General features: G+C 44.0%; 3 protein-coding genes across 3 annotated transcripts; 1 reads left to right on the forward strand and 2 right to left on the reverse strand.

Moving 5' to 3' along the window:
* Positions 1–5,967: 5,967 nt before the first annotated feature.
* On the forward strand, positions 5,968–9,826 carry LOC105906004 (cell cycle checkpoint control protein RAD9A). Its single transcript, XM_031558009.2, is given in 10 exon segments — positions 5,968–6,372; positions 6,474–6,544; positions 6,627–6,731; positions 6,733–6,750; positions 6,913–7,026; positions 7,224–7,336; positions 7,476–7,582; positions 7,760–7,865; positions 9,263–9,413; positions 9,567–9,826. Coding segments are annotated over 10 exon segments (966 nt in total). The 5' UTR covers positions 5,968–6,338; the 3' UTR covers positions 9,714–9,826.
* Positions 9,827–11,577: 1,751 nt separating this feature from the next.
* On the reverse strand, positions 11,578–13,012 carry LOC116217983 (RE1-silencing transcription factor-like). The gene is made up of 2 exons (XM_042702786.1): positions 12,691–13,012; positions 11,578–12,657 (listed from the first exon to the last, which is right to left on the reverse strand). Exon 2 carries the CDS (start codon positions 12,607–12,609, stop codon positions 11,578–11,580), a length of 1,032 nt encoding a protein of 343 aa, XP_042558720.1. The 5' UTR covers positions 12,610–12,657; positions 12,691–13,012.
* An 88-nt stretch (positions 13,013–13,100) lies between these two features.
* Positions 13,101–18,914, reverse strand: LOC105906000 (carabin-like). The gene is made up of 13 exons (XM_031558011.2): positions 18,585–18,914; positions 18,419–18,501; positions 18,152–18,293; positions 17,835–17,946; positions 17,183–17,279; positions 16,520–16,627; positions 15,916–16,022; positions 15,635–15,749; positions 15,072–15,137; positions 14,764–14,953; positions 14,176–14,336; positions 13,361–13,677; positions 13,101–13,242 (listed from the first exon to the last, which is right to left on the reverse strand). The coding sequence occupies exons 4-13, from the start codon at positions 17,942–17,944 to the stop codon at positions 13,101–13,103; spliced, it is 1,413 nt and encodes a 470-aa protein (XP_031413871.1). The 5' UTR covers positions 17,945–17,946; positions 18,152–18,293; positions 18,419–18,501; positions 18,585–18,914.
* Between the last annotated feature and the right edge of the window lie 220 nt (positions 18,915–19,134).

The following is a 19,134-nucleotide window of genomic DNA, read 5'->3' on the forward strand; positions in this document are numbered from 1 at the left end:
GCATTTTGTTTAGAGATTGACGAGCTGAAGGTCCTTAGATAAACCCTCGTAAGAAAAGGGTTCAGTTTAGATAAACCCTCGTAAGAAAGGGTTCAGTTTAGATAAACCCTCATGAGAAAGGGTTCAGTTTAGATAAACCCTCATGAGAAAGGGTTCAGTTTAGATAAACCCTCGTAAGAAAGGGTTCAGTTTAGATAAACCCTCGTAAGAAAGGGTTCAGTTTAGATAAACCCTCGTAAGAAAGGGGTTCAGTTTAGAGCCTTCCGTTTGGTCTTCCTTGTTTTTCCAAAAATCCAGTGGTACCGCTGAGCGCTCTTTTCAGCCTCTTTGGCTGCACGGATCTCCTCTGGCACCTTCGTGTCCTCCATGCCCTCAGGGTCATCAGGGTCATCAGGGTCATCAGAGTCCCCCTCAGAGTCCTCCATGTCCTCTGGGTCATCTTTCATGTCCTCTGGCCAGTCCTCCACCTCTGGTTGGATGTAAGATGGCAGCATCACCACCTCCTTAGCGAATCGAACACGGCGCGGAGCGTCATCCAGTCTCCGCTGGAACAAAAGTGGAAGAGGGTAAAACATAATTTACACTGCGGTCATTTGAACTATTGTGATAATATAAAATATTGAATTATTAATAGCTCGTTTTATTACGTCCCTATGTGTATGTGTATTGTTTTTTTTGTTTATTGTTTTTTACTGTGATTTATGTATGTATGTTTGTGAGTTAAGTGTATAAGCTACTGGATGACCTAAATTTCCCTCGGCATTAATAAAGTATCCATCTATCTATCTATCTATCTATCTATCTATCTATTAAGTATATAAAACACAATGGAGCACATTGCTACTTGACTTGACTTGACTCTCACCTTCTTGGGCACTATTTCTACGGATGCTGAGGAGTCAGAGGAGATTGAGCGCTGTGTGCTGAACTGAGATGGAGGAGGAGGAGGAGGAGGGGGGAACGGAGGAGGAGAAGGTTTAACTTCCTGGTGAGAAACAGGCTTAGAGGGAACATCATCATCGTCGTCTTCATCTATAAACGTTTCTCTCTCCTCAGAATGGCGTGTTCTTCTATTCCTCTTGTGTGCAGAGCTATCAACATCATCTCCAGTCTGAGGGACAGATGTTGAACTATGACTCACATTCAAATACATCAACATGTATAAACAACTTGTTTACACAAGTAAACAACATATAGAGAACATTTCAGGTTAAAAAAAAATACTTCATAAGCACTTATTTCAGTTTTAGAATTGTTTTGGTATATAATGTTTAATAACATTGTAATATTGACAGTTCTCCTGTGCTTACCTTTAGAAAAGAAAAATCCAGAAGAGGAATAAACTGTGGAGCATCTCCTTGACGACCGAGACTTGAATGGATGGAGGGAGCATCACCTTGACAACCGAGACTTGAATTGATGGTGGGTGTGGTAGACTGGCAAGAGGTAATATCTTCTGTCTCAGACTGGTCACCTGTCTGTGTTTGGTAAGGGTTCATGTCACTTGTACTGGTTTCGTTGAGATCCGGGGTGGTAATCTGGTAAGGGTTCATGTCAATTGTGCGGGTTTGGTTAAGATGTGGTGCTGTAATCTCTGTTTGGTAAGGGTTCGTGTCACTTGCGCTGGTTTGGTTGAGATCTGGGGTGGTAATCTCTGTTTGGTAAGGGTTCATGTCACTTGTGCCGGTTTGGTTGAGATCTGGCTCAGTCATGTGTATTTGTTGATCCTTGATGTCACCAGCATTTGACTGTGATCCAAACTCAGATTGATCAAGGTTGACATCATCCATGTGTGTTTCTCGATCATTGATATCACATGTGATTGACTCTGATCCAGTCCGGAAACATTGATCAGGTTGATCACCTATGTTGGATTGGTCAGGTTGATCACCTATGTTGGATTGGTCAGTGTTGTCTGTGGTAGTCTGTGATTCATTTGAGTTGAGTTCAGTAGGGCTGGGCTGGTCAGAGTTCACCTTCACTGTCCAAGACTGGTTATGGCTGACCGGTCCTGAACTGGCCAGTGACTGGTTATGGCTGACCAGTCCTAAACTGGTCAGTGACTGGTTATGGCTGACCGGTCCTGAACTGGCCAGTTGATTGAAACTATGTTCGCTGCTCTCAGAGTATAGTGGTTGGTCAACAATAGTAGGTGCTGCGTCAGTAGTGTCTACAAGCATAGTTTCAGTGTCGCTATTCAGCTTCTTCTCTGTCGGACTGCTTGCATCTTGTGACAGGATGTTTTCACACTGCTTCGCTGCAGCAAGGTAAGTGCTGTTGTCATTTGTATTCTCTGGGACCTCCTGGTCGCTCGAGGCCAAAAATGTGCTCCATTGGGTTCCGGTAAACATCTCCTCCATAAGACTACCAGTACTAAAGCCCAGATCGAAAGCACTGAGGGAGATACTGAAGGGAGTAAACAAATAAACAAAAACAAAAACAGAAAACAGAAAGTTAGACACAAATATTTTATGTCAATATCATATCAACTCAGTAAATGATAACCTAGTGTTGCATAATAAAAAGGACTAGAAGCAAGAAAGCCTACCCATAAGACAAGGACATCTAAAAAGGGACCTACTAGTTATCTCCTAGTTTCTCCTAGACAACAACGAGATCATCTGCTTCTCAGATTTCTTTATGGATTGAATTTCTCCTAAAGGACAGATCTCAACAGGGTCTCAAATCATGCTCTATGTTTACTAAATGTTTAGACGTCTCAATATTACCTCCTCTATTTCTCAAGACAACCTTGGTGTTAAGGGATGAGGCACAAAAAATTACATTAGAATACATTTAACTAATTTATGACAAGAAGACTGTTCTGGAAAGGTGTAAGCTAAGAGATATTTTTTGTCAATCATTGTACATTTCTACAATATAATGCCTCATCTAATGTCTTGTAAAGAATGTTAGGAGAAATACCTGTGATTAAATTGATTGACAAAATTAAGACACCCATGCACTCAAAACAATTCCTGGCTACATTCCAGAGAACTGAAAGTCTCTCTGATTTATGTTAAGTGAGCAGTGATTCGTGGAATGATACCAATGCTAATTATGCTAGCCTTGCATGTGCAAACATTCCTCTTCACAGGTGATGTCAAATGTCATGAGCTAGAAAAGATTTACCTGTCGTAACCTTGGGAACAGCGGGTGGATTCCCTCTCAGCCTCTCTGATTGGTGGAGGAAGAACCACATGTTCTTTCCCTTCACTGGACACTTTAGAAGACACCCTTCCATCTGTGTTATGCTGTAATTATGTTCAAGAAAGTTATAACGTGTCACAATTTAGTTTTGATACAATCTGTATTAGCCATTTGTCAAAATGAACATTGAAATAAAGTTTTAAACTTTTATGCAATTCAATTATTTGACAGAAATCCTGATATACTATACACCACTGTATGCTGATTGCTGATATGCTGAAGAATAAACAAAACTTACCTGATATTCTTTCCCTCCAAATTTCTCTCCATTCTGACTTTTTTGCTTCTCCACACTTGAACGTCTGTCTTTCCATTTGTCTTTTATCTTCTGGGTGAACTTCCTAGTTCTAGTTTCAGACCATTTTCTCTTGTTTTTCCTCTCATTATTTGATGTTTTCGATGTGACGACTTGATCAACATCCTGACTGTTTCGACTCTTTCTGTGGCTGTCTGTGGAGGATGCCTTGTCTTCAGTAGTTATAGTGTCCCATCCTGGGCAGCCGGTGGAGCCTGGAGTTGAAAGGTCATCACCCCTCATGCTATCAGTCCCCTGAGCGTCTGCCTTGGTCTGTGTCTGCATTTCAGAAAACCTGGGGCCTTCATCTGTCCCCCCTGTTGGAGTTGTGTGGTTCTCATGCTTCAGAGGTGGCTCGAGGTGACTATCTACCTCGTCAACAGGACTACGTTTTCTCTCAGACATCTGATTGCTTATCAAAGCAAATCTCAGCTGTTTCCTTTCATACCTGGGCACCTCCTCCTCCGTGTCGGAAAACGAGAGATTGTCTTTCTGCCCCGTGGATCCTCTGTGAAATAGCAAACGCTTAGTGGATCCTTTGTTTAAGGGGGAGAACCCTGGCCATCTTGTGCGAGGTGAGCGCGGATTGTCACACACAGTACTAGTCTGTGTTTCTCCACCCTCACACATGCCATTCTCAACCACCTCTTGTATGGTCTGCGTGAGGTCTTCGGATGTTGTGCTAGCCTGCTTGATCTTTGCTCCTGAAGCCGAGCCTCTGCCAGCATGGACTGCACCAGAGCCTCTGTATCTGACACACAGCTGAGCTGAGCCATTCACACGCACAGTCACTACCACACCTACATACCCCAAATCAGAAGAGCACACACATACACACAGCTCAGCTGAAGTTAGCAAACAAAAAAACAGAGCTTATACATACAAAGGAATGAGGAGTTTACAACAGAAGATCAGAGAACTATCCAAGGCGTGTTCTATTCAGTTCCACAAAGCCAATGGAATTCTGTCAGCACCCCAGTGTTCTAGTTCCTTTGTTGTGGTTCTTCTCCTTTGCTTGTTCCAATTTCCGTGACGCGTATTTGCGATCAGTCGTTCATCATAAAACGTCCCATTCACATGAACCTCCAGTCATTTTGAACCTGCTCTTTTACTCTCCTGAGAGAAGTGGGTGTGTAATGTCATGGAGCCTCATTCCTTAGGCTGAGAGAAGTGTGTGTGTGTGTGTTATGTCATGGTGCCTCATTGCTTAGGCTGAGAGAAGTGTGTGTGTGTGTGTTATGTCATGGTGCCTCATTGCTTACGCTGAGAGAAGTGTGTGTGTGTTATGTCACTGTGCCTCATTCCTTACACATTCAGGTTTGTCAGTTTCGCTGCCTCTCCTCCTCCCTTTCTCTCTCGTCTTATCTCTGTCTCATCCCACGTGTTTCAATGGTGCAATAGTAAGCATTTCCTCTAAGTCAAAAAGTGAAAAGACACAACGTAAGTAGCATTTTCAACAAGAAATGACAAGCGTAAACCAGCTCTTTAGATTAACTGACATTTTGTGAAAATGAAGTCCAATGTCAGACACTGTCCTTGTGTATGAGAGAAGTACATTTAAAGATGTACATTTATAAATGTGAGTTCTGGGCATATACTTTTCAGTATATTTGTCTTTTTTCTTAAAGATAACTGTTGCACTTTCTAACAATAATATTCTATGCATCCCTGCATATCAACTCTCTATCCTTTACAAACTTTCCCTAGATAGATGTTTATGTTCTATATATGTATAATTCTCTATATATACATATTTGGCTTTCCTATCTTGCTCTAATTACATATCCATTTTATCAGCATCTGTTATTGCATGCAATTTGTTCGTGTGTCACTGTTCTGAGATTTACTCATTTCTGTTTCTGCATTATTAGATGCTGGAGAGGAAAATGCTTGGGTGGAGATGTGATTGATCAAGACCAACTGGAAAGACCAGTGAGACAGCATGACTTCTTCCCATTTATCCTTCGAGGTGACATTGACTCTCTCTCTCTCTTCAGTCTCTCTCTCTTCAAATGTGTGGGCCAATCACGTACAGGCTACAAGAGGCACTCCAAGGGGACACACATTAATCAGATAAAGGTTTATGATGGTGATACTCCCCTATATAGGAAGAGAAAATAGTTTCGAAAAATAAAGCTAGACATCCAATGGCCCATTTGAAGACATATACTCACAATGTTCCTTTTATGCACCATTGCCGCGTCAAGAATAATAAAACAGAGAAACAAGATGGAATAAATCTACTAGGTTACTGCAATTATTTTCATCAGCCTTATGATTAGATATTTTCTAATGTGTGCAAGCACTTCTACTTGTACTTTAACAAAAAAATATACACGGTTGCCTTTAAGATCCTTCAACTCTGCTAGTTTTTAAAATGACGTAGCAGGCAGTGGTCAATCCCGCGCTGCAGCCATGCCTGTAGATAGGTTCCCGGCTGCTGCTTACGCGCGTGACATGGCGGCAAGGAAGTAAACATTACCCGCACTGGCCATGGACAAGTTTGAGTCGGAAAAGACATTCGTCTAGTTAGAAACATACTGTTAATGGCTGCCCATAGTGATGCATTCTTCAAATAAGAGACCGTATAGCGCATAAATCAAGGGAGGTGTTAGTAGCCTACAGCTTTATGTAGCAGTTTTATCACTGCAAACTCATGGTGAAGTTGCGCGTCGCAAACTTATGGAGGCTTTAGATCACCACATTGTTGACTATGTGCCTGGTTATACTTTGAAAACAAACTGAGTTCTTATAGAGCATCCAGAAAGCACTACTTGGAGGTCAGTATTTGTTCAAAATCGCTGGCTGTCCAAAAGTGTGCAGAAACAGCAATATGGATTACGTAGCAACTGGCAGCAACGTGAAAGGTAAACAGTTTAACGTTAACCTATACAGTTTTAGACTATTTAACTTATTTATCTTTCCTAATTATACTAGCAGAAAGCTTACCTATACATTGTGTGTGCAGTGTTGGCTAAGGCAATCCACTCACTGTCCAGGATTGGAGAGGAGTTGTACTTTGAATCCACAGGAAGATGGGTAAGTCTAATTTAATCTTGATAAATGCTTTTATTCTTTGAAATGTATTACATTAGCTATGCTTTATTTTGATTTCCTTTAGCTGGCTTTGCGCACAGTGAACTCCTCCCGTTCGGCATTTGCCTGCTTCCACCTATGTCCACTTTTCTTCCAACGATTCCACACACCCCAAGGCGACAGTTTCCGCCTGTAAAATGCCAATAAAGGTAAGACAACGTTGTGACTGTTCCCCCGGTCCACTTTGTGCTTCTTTCCTCTTTCCACCGTTTTCTGTGACAAATATTTGTAGTAAGCATCTAAATGTCTGTATATTGTTTAGACTAAACACACTGTCAACAGTCTCGTATCTTTCCCCTTCTCTCTGATAGAGTGTCCAGGCAGTGTTCAAGTCCCTCTCCTCTTTAGAAAAGACGGTTGAGAAATGTCGAATTGAGTGGAAACCTGAACAGTCTCAACTGACATTTACACTTCACTGCAAAATGGTAAAGCGTCTGAACTTAGACCCCGGGTTAAGAGTCATCCTGAGTGTGTTTGACTATGTCTTTGTCTTCATTTAATTAAGTTTTAAAATGATCAATGTTTTTGGGCCTGTATCCTGTAAAATGTTTGTATTTTATGTTGAATGTAATTGGAAAAAAAGGCATGCATCCTTTGGAATAATGCAATGGTTTTTAATGAGTGCTCTGTTCTAGGTTTGCTGAAGACACACAACCTGTCCTTTCAGGACTGTGAGAGTTTGCAGGCTGTGTTCGACAAAGAACGTTCTCCCAATGTGCTACGAGCTCAGCCAAGGTTTGAACATTTTATCCATCTACTCACATACTGTATATTCAACCCTATTCCCAATCACATTTTTCTTTTTTTCTCTCAATCGTCTTATTTGTCTTTCTACCTCTGCTAAACCTATTTCTGTACCCCGTCACTCTGTTAGATTACTTGTGGACACCGTCCTCCATTTCCCCCCCTCTTTGGAGGAGGTGACCCTATCTGTGACTAGTGATCGCATGTGGCTGAAGAATCATGTGGAGGATGAGTCTGGTATGTGCTCTGTGATCCATCAAAACTTGTATAGGATTTGTGTAGGATTATTGTAGTATTAAGTGTATGTTACAAGCTAAACAAGCACACGACTGTCAGAGAAGCATTGATTGCAGAAGATTGCAAGAAGACAACACACACATTTTGATGTCTTCCTTCTTTGATGTCTTGCCTCAGATCAGTCCCAAGCCATGATGACAGAGCTGTACTTGAGCTCGGAGGAGTTTGAAGACTTTGTTGTCACCTTGGCAAACCAGCATCACTTCTGCCTTAAAGAACTCAGGTGAGACTCTTGTCAGAGATCAATAAACAAATGCAATGATAAACACGCACAATGCTATTTCCTTGTGTTGTAAACCTATATGGTGTTTGCATAGAAACCGAGGTTAAATTGCAGCGTTGAACAAAAGTGTGGTGTACATCTCAAGCACTCCGGTTCGCCTGGATATTCTTTCATATCTTACTGTTTAGATAATCTCTCTCATTGTGCTCCATACGGAAGGGTGATGAGCACCTACCTCATGTTGTGCAGTTCAGGACATTCTTCAAGTCTATAATATCCCAGAAAACGTTTGAGTACAAATTGCACCTTGCACACGGCCTGGGTGATGGCATTGTTTGGCTCAACGCTAGTTTGCCTACGTTAGTTGAACACACACACACACTCACACTCACACACACACACAGTCTCATACACACACACACACACACACACACAACACACACACACACACACACACACACAGTCTCATACACACACACACACACACTCATATACACACACACTCATATACACACACACTTGGTTACCATTTGTTAGTGCAATGACGCACATCACCATAACTGTTCCCTTGCTGTGAGAGTACAACTGTGACTGAGGTGATCAGATTGGAAGGCAACAACCTCATTCAGATGATAACCTGTGTGAAAACACTGAAGCAGCGTGGTGCTTTAACACCACCTGCTAGAGCCAGAGATTCCTGTTACAGTTACATTCCTGCACTTCTTTTTCCTTTCTAGGTCGTTTTTCTAATTCTTATGTAAAGTAGTATTTATTGTTACACCATGTTTTTTATTGCTCTTAGCTTGACTGTTCTCTCCCTTGTACGTCGCTTTGGACAAAAGCGTCTGCTAAATTACTAAATGTTAATGTAAAATAGAGACATGCTTGGTATGTTCTCGGCATACTTCATATGTTCTTCTCAGCATACTTCATATGTTCTCAGCATACTTCATGACTTCATGCATCAACATTCTAAAATGACCTGTATCTCTTATGTTTTCAGGGATTACTGGTTTTTTGCAGAATCAACTGGTCTCACCAATATCAGTAATATTTTGATGAGCCAGGAAGGTTGTGCTAAATATATACCACATACAATGGAAGCTGTTTATTGTGCATATTCAGAATTATGTGTGATTAATTGTGTGGTGTGTGTGTGTGTGTGTGTTGTGTGTGTGTGTGTGTGTGTGTGTGTGTGTTCAGGCCAGTGGTCTTCAGTGTGTCGGACAGTGTCCTGGAGGCCTAACTTTGGTTCTATGCTAGTCTGTCAGAGGATTCCCATCACAAAAACAACACAAGATGTATGTGAAACCAGTTTAACCATGACGATTTACCTCAGAAACACATAACTGCCCGTTGAACACTTTGCTCCCCACTCTCACTCTCTTTGTTGCCAGTGCCCCAACTGCCCCCCCTCCAGATGACTTCATGTGCGACGCACATGGACTCATACCTCATTGCTATGGAACAAGTGAAATTGCTGGACCCTCCACCCAGATCAACCAACCGCCACGCTCCACCCACGCCCCAACTCCGCCCAATCACAGAGCGCTTTTGGACAATGAACTGGAAGAGGAACAGGAACAGGAGAGAGGAATGATTAGAGAGGCACCTAATAAAAAGTATGAAGCACTCCTGATGTACAAATGTTTGTTACGTCTGGAAGCCCAAATTTGTTTTATGTGACTCTTCTCTATTTCTCTGTTTTCTTGTTTTTCCCTCTCTTCCTCTCAGTTCCGATCGCTCTTCTTTGGATCAGTCCTGCCCACACCATCCCAGGGGACCAGCCAGACACTGCAAGGCCAAGATGTTCTAGCCAGTGACAGTGAAGACGAGGGATCTCCATGACAACAGTACTCCAAGCTCAGACTATATATATATATATAAAACTGTGAGAAAACTGTCTATTACAGTCAGTCACAAAGACTGATTCACATATACTCACACCAAGCCAAGCAACATTTTAATAATCAATGTCAATGTCAGTGTAATTTCAGTTGCATGTAAGAAAAAAAAAAACAGGTGGCCGTTCAAATCACTGTACAGAATGATTAAAATGTTTATTTTCTGTTTTCTGTGTTCTTTGTGATTTTAAATATTCAATGTGAAAAGTCAGTATACCTCTCCCTTTGTCACTCAGAAGTAGCTCTCAGCCAAGGGAGTTGAGTTCACTTCTGGTGACTGCGGTTTGGGAGTCGCTTCTTCTAAGCGTGCTGTCTTTGCTCCTGAATGTGCTGCTCGGCAGCTGGAAAACTTTTCCCTCTAGTCTGGGGCTTTTTGCGCTCTCTGCCCTCTTCTTTCTCCATCTCTTTCTCTCTTTTTTTCCTCAACTTCTCTTCCTGTTTCTCTTTCCTCTCCCTCTCTCTTCGCCGCTTCCTCCTTTCTTGGAGCTCAGTTTTTCTCCTCTGCGTCCTCGCTGAAATCCTGGATGAGGATTTTGGGGATGGCCATTTTGGGTGTTCCTCGGAGTCTCTGGAAGAGGCCCATGCGTTTGGGGCTCTCGGTCTGTTTCCCATGTCTGCCGGTGTTCAAGGTTTGTGCTCCCGATGAGGCAAGAAGCCTGTTTTGGATCTTGTGCTGGATCCTTGTGAGAGTGAGGAACTTCTTGAATGAGAGGGCAGGAGAGTGATTGGGAGTGGGAGTGGGTGTTGCCGGTGGTTCATCTGTCGGTGTTGGACCTGTGGTTGGTGTGGGGTGTTGTCCTGCAGTGGTATGTCCCCTTGGGTCTCTGAAGATGTCTTCAGAAAGAACTGTAGGATAGGAGGACCTGGCGCTGGAGTACCTCTGCACACGGACCTGCCCTGATGTAGGAGGTGGCGCTTCAGCAGCCTTGGGTTCTTCCCGAACTGGTTCTAGAGTTGATGCGATATGAGCTCCTTCGGTACGTTGAGAGATTCCACAGAATCCTTGGGTTCTTCTATAACTGGTTCTAGGAGTGATGCGATATGAGCTCCTTCGGTACCGCTGAGAGATTCCACAGAATCCCTCTCAATCTCGGATTTCTTGTCACTGTTGAGCGATCTAGATATCTCTTCTTTTGGCTCAGCATGCTCTTCTTTCTCGTCAGCAAACATTTTTTCTGTTTTTTCTGTGTTACTTTCATGTCGTAACACATTCAAATCTGTCTGGTTAGAGCTATTCTCTGACAAACGGACTGGATCAGATAAGGTCTCCTCGGCTCTTGAGTTTCACAGATCTCTCCTTCAGGCCTATCCTCCATTTCTCCTCTGCTGGTGACCGCGTCAGTGTGGTGGTCCTCTGTCTCTACAGCATGCGGTTGTGTCCTCTGTCTGACTAAGTGTATGTTGTTCTGATCCCAACCGATTATGTGGATGGATCTGAAGGTCATGAGGTGGGCTGCTGGTGTCTGTCTGTGTGCGTTGTGTGGTACTTGTAGATCGTGCCTGTGGAGTCTTAAGCGCCGCTGTCACTGCGGGCGAAGTGACACGGGGTTCGCCTCTGTTGTCTGTCACTGCGGGCGAAGTGACACGGGGTTCGCCTCTGTTGTCTGTCACTGCGGGCGAAGTGACACTGGGTTCGCCTCTGTTGTCTGTCACTGCGGGCGAAGTGACACGGGGTTCGCCTCTGTTGTCTGTCACTGCGGGCGAAGTGACACGGGGTTCGCCTCTGTTGTCTGTCACTGCGGGCGAAGTGACACGGGGTTCGCCTCTGCTGTCTGTCACTGGTTGTGGGGACTCTTTGGGGTCGGTCGTCAACTGTGGTCTGCTGGGAAATGATGAGCAGATCTCTCTTGTGCTGTTGTCGTTGGGGTGTTAACAGAAGCCTCCTCTTGAAGGTTCTTCCTGCTCTCGATCTCTCCCATGTGTTCCCGTGTCTCCTGATCCGTGGACTTAGAGTGTCCCTCCATTGCATCCGTATCCTCCGTCATCACCTCTGTCTCTCGCGGTCGCTCTTGATCTTGAATGGTTTGTTTTGTTGCGGTCAGGGCGTCGCTGTGCCTCTCCTTGAGAGGACTGTGGTGGTCGTCACCTTGCACGAGGGGTCCAACATCTGTTTGTGAGTTCTCCGTTGGGGAGCTGCACTCCGTGTCCAGTGACCTCTGTGGCGGAGGAGGCATGAGGTCAAAGTTCAAGAACGCCTGAGGAGGTGTGCAGGATGAGGATGCCGAGTCTTGCGGCCTCATGTCCTGGCCAAGTGATGACACGTCTGTTTCTTCTTTGTCGTCTTCACTCTTCTCCACATCCTCCCCGTCAGGCTGCCCCTCCTCCTCTGGTCTGCTGCACGCTTGCACTCCGTCTTCCTGTTCACCTCGGTCTGTATGCAAGTCATCTTTGTTTGAAACCTCTTTGCGGGTAACTGTAACTAGTTTCATTTCTGTCTGTCCAACCTCTTCACTCTCACCCTGTGATGTTTGTGCTTTTTCCTCCTCTTGCCCCTGCTCTGTCTGCCCTTCCCATTCCTCTTGACCAGTGCTCATCTGGACCTCTTGACCCGTGCTCATCTGGACCTCTTGACCCGTGTTCATCTGGACCTCTTGACCCGTGCTCATCTGGACCTCTTGTACGTCTGGACTGTGACGTGTTTCATCTTTGTCCATCTGCGACTGCATTTTCTCTTGTTTATCTTTCAAAGTCTGCATTCCGTCTTCTTCCGTAACTACCCTCGTATCTTCCTCCTGATCATTCTTGACCGTCTGCATTTCCTCGTCTGGCCGGTCCTCTGCTGCCCTCATGGCCTCTCTCTCTTTGTCTTTTACAGTCTGCATTTCCTCGTCTTCTTTCATTTTCACGGTCTGTGTTTCCTCTTCCAGTTTATCCTTCAGTATCGGAATTTCTTCTCCATCTTGTTCCTCCTCTATCTGCACTTCCTTCTCCTGTTTATGCTTCAGTGTTTGTATTTCATTATCCAGTTTAGCTTTCTCTGTTTGTATTTCGTTATCCAGTTTCGCTTTCTCTGTTTGTATTTCCCAATGTTGTTTATCCGTCTTTGCCTGTGTTTCCTCTTCTTGACCATGCTTCACTGTCTGACTCTCCTCCTCTGGTGAACCCTTTTGGTGTAGTCCTCCTCTTTCTTCCTCTGGTGAACCCTTTTGGTGTAGTCCTCCTCCTTCCTCATGACTGCTTTGAGTCTGGGTCTTCTCTTGAGAACCTTTCTGTGTGTGTCCATCTGACTCTGAAGTTCTCTCTTTTGGTTCTGAAGTTCTCTCTTTTGGTACTGTCCTATCGGGTGGTTTACGCCACTCCTCTATGTGTGTTTGGGCCTTCTCTGACCCCTCTATGTGTGTGTGTGTTTGGGCCTGCTCTGACCCCACTCCTGGCATGCTTCCATCCGAGGGTGTTCTGAAGCGGCTTCCTTCTTTTGAAGGATTTGGTGTAATTCTGCCGGCTTCCTCCACGCCTCGGTCCGGTCCAGCTCTCTGGGGCCCGTCCGTGCTGCTGGAGCTGCCATTACTGCTCCTCCTGTTCTCCTTCTCTTGTTTATCACCTCCTCCTCCTCCTCCTCCTCCTCCTCCTCCTCTTCCTCCTCCTCGGTGCCTCAGCTCCCCTGCACCTCCCTCACAATCCTCCTCCACCACCTTGCTTCCTCTCTTCTTCCACTTCCGCAGGAGTGATGGCGAGAGGGAGGACAGTGAGGATAGCGATCGAAGGGGTGCCAGGGACAGGTTCCCTTTCTCCTTCGCTCTCCTCTCTTTCTTCTCTTCAGTCTCTTTCACCCGCTCCCATGCCATCAGGTATCCATGGCAGCGCACACGGGGGTCAAAGGTCGAGTCCGGCCGCTCCTTCCTCCAATTCTCCAGCTCTCTCTCGGTCCGCCGCTGTAAATCTTTCTCGGAGATGGACACTGAGCACACCTGTGGGAGGGTATTAAAAATAGCGGTTTTCCAGGGGAAAGCACAGCTTACGTGTTATAGTCAAAACACATGAAAATCAACAATAAGGTGTTTGTTTGTTTATGTTTTGTATTTTTGTTTATGTTTTAGACCACTTAGCATTTCCATTTCCATTTCCATCCATGCATTAGTTGGGCACATAAATGTTGCTCAGCTACTTCAGCTTAGAAGTATTGTCAAAATAAAAAATAAAATAGCCAGCACTACCTACAGGAAACAGTCAACACTGCCTTATGCAATCTACACCTAGCTCTGAATGCTAACAGTGAGGGGCTACAACCATGGATCATTTCATGGGGTTTATATGGCCCAGCATGTTGTGAGGTACTGTGGGGGTTTATATGGCCCAGCATGTTGTGATAATTTCATGGGGTTTATATGTTTATATGTTACATGGCCCAGCATGTTGTGAGGTACTGTGGGCCTTCACTCTTTCGTTTGAACCGTGGCCCGTCTCACCTCCTGGATGAAGGCGTCCGCATGCTCAGGCAGCAGGTGCTCCTTCACTCCCCGCAGGCGCTCGAGCGTCTCCATCTGCCCGTCACACTCCTCCCTCTGGTCCCCGCGGCCCAGAGCCCGCCGCACCAGGACCACCGCCACCTGGAACAGCACCCGCACACCTGACGGAGGAGATCGGGGAGGAGACCACGACCACAGCAGCAGGGGGAGGAGAGCAACAATCAATCAATCAATCAATCAATCAATTTGTTTATTTGATCAAGAGGGACAGTGTACATTCGTGAACATTAAAAAGTAAATGCACCCAATTATAGCCAAAAGGCTAGTTTCCATTGGCAGTCCCCCTGCCAGAGTGAAAAAGGCTATACAACCTAAAAAAGGCATTAACGTATATATCAAACCTAACATTGACAACAGAGGAGAAGGGTGACGACGACATGCACTTCAGGGTGACATTTAAAGAAGTAAAGCACTTTGAGCTGCATTCTTTTGCATGAAAGGTGCTATATAAATAAAGTTTTATTATTATTATTATTATTATTATTTAAAGAAGTGAGACTGGATGTGGAGGGCAGAGAGTTGCAGTACCGTAGCAGAAGAATAAGTCCCAGACACGTAACAGCGTGTTGAAAGGCAGGTGTCTGGTGTACAGACACATCAGCCAATCGGTGGCAAACATCAGCGGCTCCACTCCCTGCCGCTGCAGGTGCCTGTGTGCTGCGGGACACGCCCTCTTTAGAACCCAGGGAAGCATGGCAGCATCAAACAGAACCCCCTCCTACAGGAAGACACGCCCAACGACCATATTAGGCAAGGAATGCACATATACTGAATCTCGGCCTTCTATTGGAGCTAGAGGGATTGATGCAGGATTGAAGGATGGATGGATGTCTCACCAGCAGAGGACTGTAGTATCCAGGCAGGTACAGCTCACTGATCTGCACCAGACACCAGAAGGCCTCCTGAGAAGAGTACAGCAGCAGATTTAAAAGGTTGAATCATTTATTTCATAGTCGTCATCATTTATACAACCCACAGGCATACAGTGACAGTGGTACAGGAGGTAAAGAAGTCGTTTAGTAATCAGAAAGTTGTTAGTTCAATTCCCTGTCGAAGCGTCCTTGAGCAAGACACTGAACCCCTAATTGCTCCTGATGTGCAGTGTGCCATCAGTGTAAATGTAAAAATGTGTATACATCCTTGTAAGTCGCTTTGGATAAAAGCGTCTGCTAAATGACTAAATGTAAATGTAAATGTACAACAAAATGGTTCCAAGGGACCCCTATGCAAGACCAGTGGCTCTTCAGCGACTGACTCTACCCTCTGCAGTAGAAATTCCACAACTCAGGCAGCTCAAAGGTAATCATATCGTTTCCATTCTGAGCATTTATCCACACGGTTTGAGTGGCTGATACTGATATGGTACTCAACGACGATGACGTAATTGAATAGTCGGCACCTCTGTGGGCATGTTCATCAGTAGCACTGCGGCCACCGGACCCTGGGCCTGACAGTATCCCTCATCAGGACGGAATTGAGTGTACGCCTTCAGCACTCCAAATAGCTCACGCTGCCTGCCCAAACAATAACAACAACAACACCACCTAACAGGTTAATTTGAATAGAGAGGAGTAGAAAAGGACAGGAGAGTTTTTCTCCGAATGACTAATAGGAGACCAGGGAGAGTGGGGTGGATCAGAAGGAGTAGAAAGGAAGAGAGAGAGAGAGAGATGACTGTACCCATGACCATCTTTTGACAGGAACATCTCATGGAAAGGGAACTGCCTGTCTGTGTCTTTCTCTATGACTTCCACCCAGTTCTGCAAAGCAGGAGACTCATCCAGAGTCTAAGGGGGAAGAGAGGGAGTGTTTTAGTTATGATGGCTGACGACCACACGCTACACATATGATGCATATTATATATTTATCCGTCAATCCATCCTGTTGTTATGTCTGACTGGAGGAGGAGGAATCAAGGACAGACTGACATGAGAAATGAGTGCTTATATACACAAGTATATTTAACATTTGGACAGAGTCAGAAAGTGATGCCCACAAAAATGATGAAAAGTGGCTCTGAAATGTAAACTTAGTATAGCAAATAGTACCTAGTCAGGTACTACCTAATAGTACTTAAATAGTAGCCAGCAATGGCGTGATGGTTATGATATACTGTGTATTATCTAAGCTAATAAACTGCAACAGTAAATGCTACAAACAGCCCTGAAAATAAAATCATGGAGGTAAAAATGGCACCGTGATCAAAAAGTTCATTTCAGGCTCTCCATTGACATGACCTATTTTGCCTCTGTGTCAAATGTCCATTTTGGAGACACCCGCTCACCTGATACAGCGCTTGGTTGAGACGCATCCGCTCCATGGCACCACACAGCAGTGGCCAACACTTTGCCCTGAGGGATGCTGGGATACCTTTCTGACACTGACCCTTGACCTAAGGAAGAGGTCGGCAGTCATTAACACACATTACATTGCACATTGCTCATTCACATTGCACTCCTGTTTTGCATTTTGCACTCTACTTTCCACTTTACTTTTTTTTATATTCATTGTTTATATATTTGTATCGTATATATTGTGTTTTTTGGTTCTTATGTGTAGTACTTTTTCTTATGTGTAGTACTTATTTGTGTTTTTATGTTTTTATGTTATGTGTAGTACTTATTGTGTTTCTATGTTTTTATGTTTACTGTATGCACCTTCACACCAGAAAAAATTCTAAGTAGGTGTAAACCTACTTGGCAATAAATCCCATTCTGATTCTAATTCTGATTCTGATTCTGATTCTGATTCTGATAATACAACACAAACAGTCCTCTCCTCCCAGCTGTTACACAATATGCAGAGCATTTATAGACCTATATAGACAAATTAATCCAATGATGAATTTGCTATTTTAAGTGTAGCTAATGATTTTCCGTGAAAATATTTACAACACATTTAATGCATGATAGATGTATCACAAGTGTTGGCGCACACATATACAAACCTTGCTGCTCCTTCGCTGAGAGACGTCATCCCACTGACTGATGATGCTGAGCCACTTCATCTCTCGGTGTCTCACCAGAGCAGGTGAAGGTTCATCCCTGTATTCACACACAGACACACATGACAGACGGAACAGAATAATTAGTTCTTTAAAGACATCTGTTTGAATTATGTGTGGTCCGACCCCCACCAATATTGCCACCAAAATTGCATGTGATGTTTTTGTAGTGTTGCTTTTATTTAGAGAATGTATAGGTTAGCTATAAGCACATTATTTAATTCTGCACATAACTTGTCTTCCATATAGTAGAAGCAAATGTTGAACTAAACTATATTATGATAGATCACCAATGTGAGCTTCATATTGACAACAGAGTTTAAACACCATGGTTTCATCACCGGAAGAATGACACCAAAAACACCAAATAACAGGAAACCACACACAGGCGGAAGAAATGTCTCTATAGCAACAGGCAGGATGTACGTGAGATCACGGGGGAGTGAAGTAGGCGACAGTTGGTTGACAAAGAGAGTTGAATTCAAAGACCATGTATCGCTTAATCTTAATTTTAAGAATCTCACACATCATCTCAACTCATACACGACTCACAGGTTACACCTCATGCTTATTTAACACTATTTAGGACACTTACCCAGAGTTGATTCCTTTCCCCAATATGAATCCGTGGCGATCCGTCTCGGTAGCAGTCCCCGACGGCTCCAAGTCAGCTTTATCCCCTGTACTGTCCTTCTGGACCTCCATGCCTAGAGAGAGAGGCCAAGTTACATCAGAAGAAAACGCTTCAGTTAATAATCTGATTAATTAATGAACTACATGAAAAACACAAGAACATTCTGAAACTGAAAGTTTCATGGGATGCCTTAACCAATCATTTTAATAACTTTGTGACTGTCTTAGATGTTATGATTCAATTTACCAAAGAGAGTTTAATTTGAATACTAGAATTACCTTCTGTTTCTCTCCACGGTGCAGGAGTGAAGAGTGGAGAGTGAGAGAAAGACACAAAGATGAGAGGTGGAGGGAGGGACTTCCGTGCTCTGAGCAAGATTACCAACAGACCAAGGAAGAATCAGAGAGCCTCAAAATACACCTGACTCGACACAGCATTCACAGTAGCGTCTCTAAATACACCTGACAACAACACAGCATTCACAGTAGCGTCTCTAAATACACCTGACAACAACACAGCATTCACAGTAGCGTCTCTAAATACACCTGACTCGACACAGCATTCACAGTAGCGTCTCTAAATACACCTGACAACAACACAGCATTCACAGTAGCGTCTCTAAATACACCTGACTCGACACAGCATTCACAGTAGCGTCTCTAAATACACCTGACAACAACACAGCATTCACAGTAGCGTCTCTAAATACACCTGACTCAACACAGCATTCACAGTAGCAGCCTACAAGGGGTCAAGCTCCAGATCAAGTAGAGTGTTTTGTCTGAAAGTTGAGATTGATTTAAAACCCTATTCCTAAACTCCTAATATCATGGTATTTATTATTGTAATACAACATGTGAGATATCTCCACATCCATAGCAACAATAATGTGACACACTGAAAAACAGCCAAACTTGAATTATGATGAGAGGATTTACATAAATCAAAAATATTGATAGATTGTGTAATCAATATATAGGATTTCAGCTACCCATACAATACTCCATCAGCCCCTGCCGTACTTCTTGGCATGACTCATCAGTGTTTTGCAATGCTGTGAGTGCATAAGTGCGTCTGTGATGTAAGCAGCAGGATTTGGAACAGCGATTAGGCAGCTCGGAGGGACAAGGGGGAGGAGAGGAGAGGAAATCTGGTTTGGCTGACCTCTCCCTCACTCTCTCCAGTGTCATTTAGCCACAATGTCCACTGCGTTGCGACTTCTCCATTGTTCGTCCAGGCCAGGTAAGAGTGTGAATATTTG

This window comes from Clupea harengus, chromosome 20 (genome assembly GCF_900700415.2).
Source record: "Clupea harengus chromosome 20, Ch_v2.0.2, whole genome shotgun sequence".
Classification (NCBI taxonomy): Eukaryota; Metazoa; Chordata; class Actinopteri; order Clupeiformes; family Clupeidae; genus Clupea; species Clupea harengus.

Coding starts and splice junctions, on each gene's coding strand:
- LOC116217983 (XM_042702786.1), bottom strand. CDS start 12,609: ATGAAAGAAGACGAGGAAATGCAGACTGTAAAAGACAAAGAGAGAGAG.
- LOC105906000 (XM_031558011.2), bottom strand. CDS start 17,944: ATGGAGGTCCAGAAGGACAGTACAGGGGATAAAGCTGACTTGGAGCCG. Junction 15,750..15,915: donor CTGTCAAAAGATGGTCATGG/GTACAGTCATCT, acceptor TTGTTTGGGCAG/GCAGCGTGAGCTATTTGGAG. Junction 15,138..15,634: donor TGATGAACATGCCCACAGAG/GTGCCGACTATT, acceptor TACTCTTCTCAG/GAGGCCTTCTGGTGTCTGGT.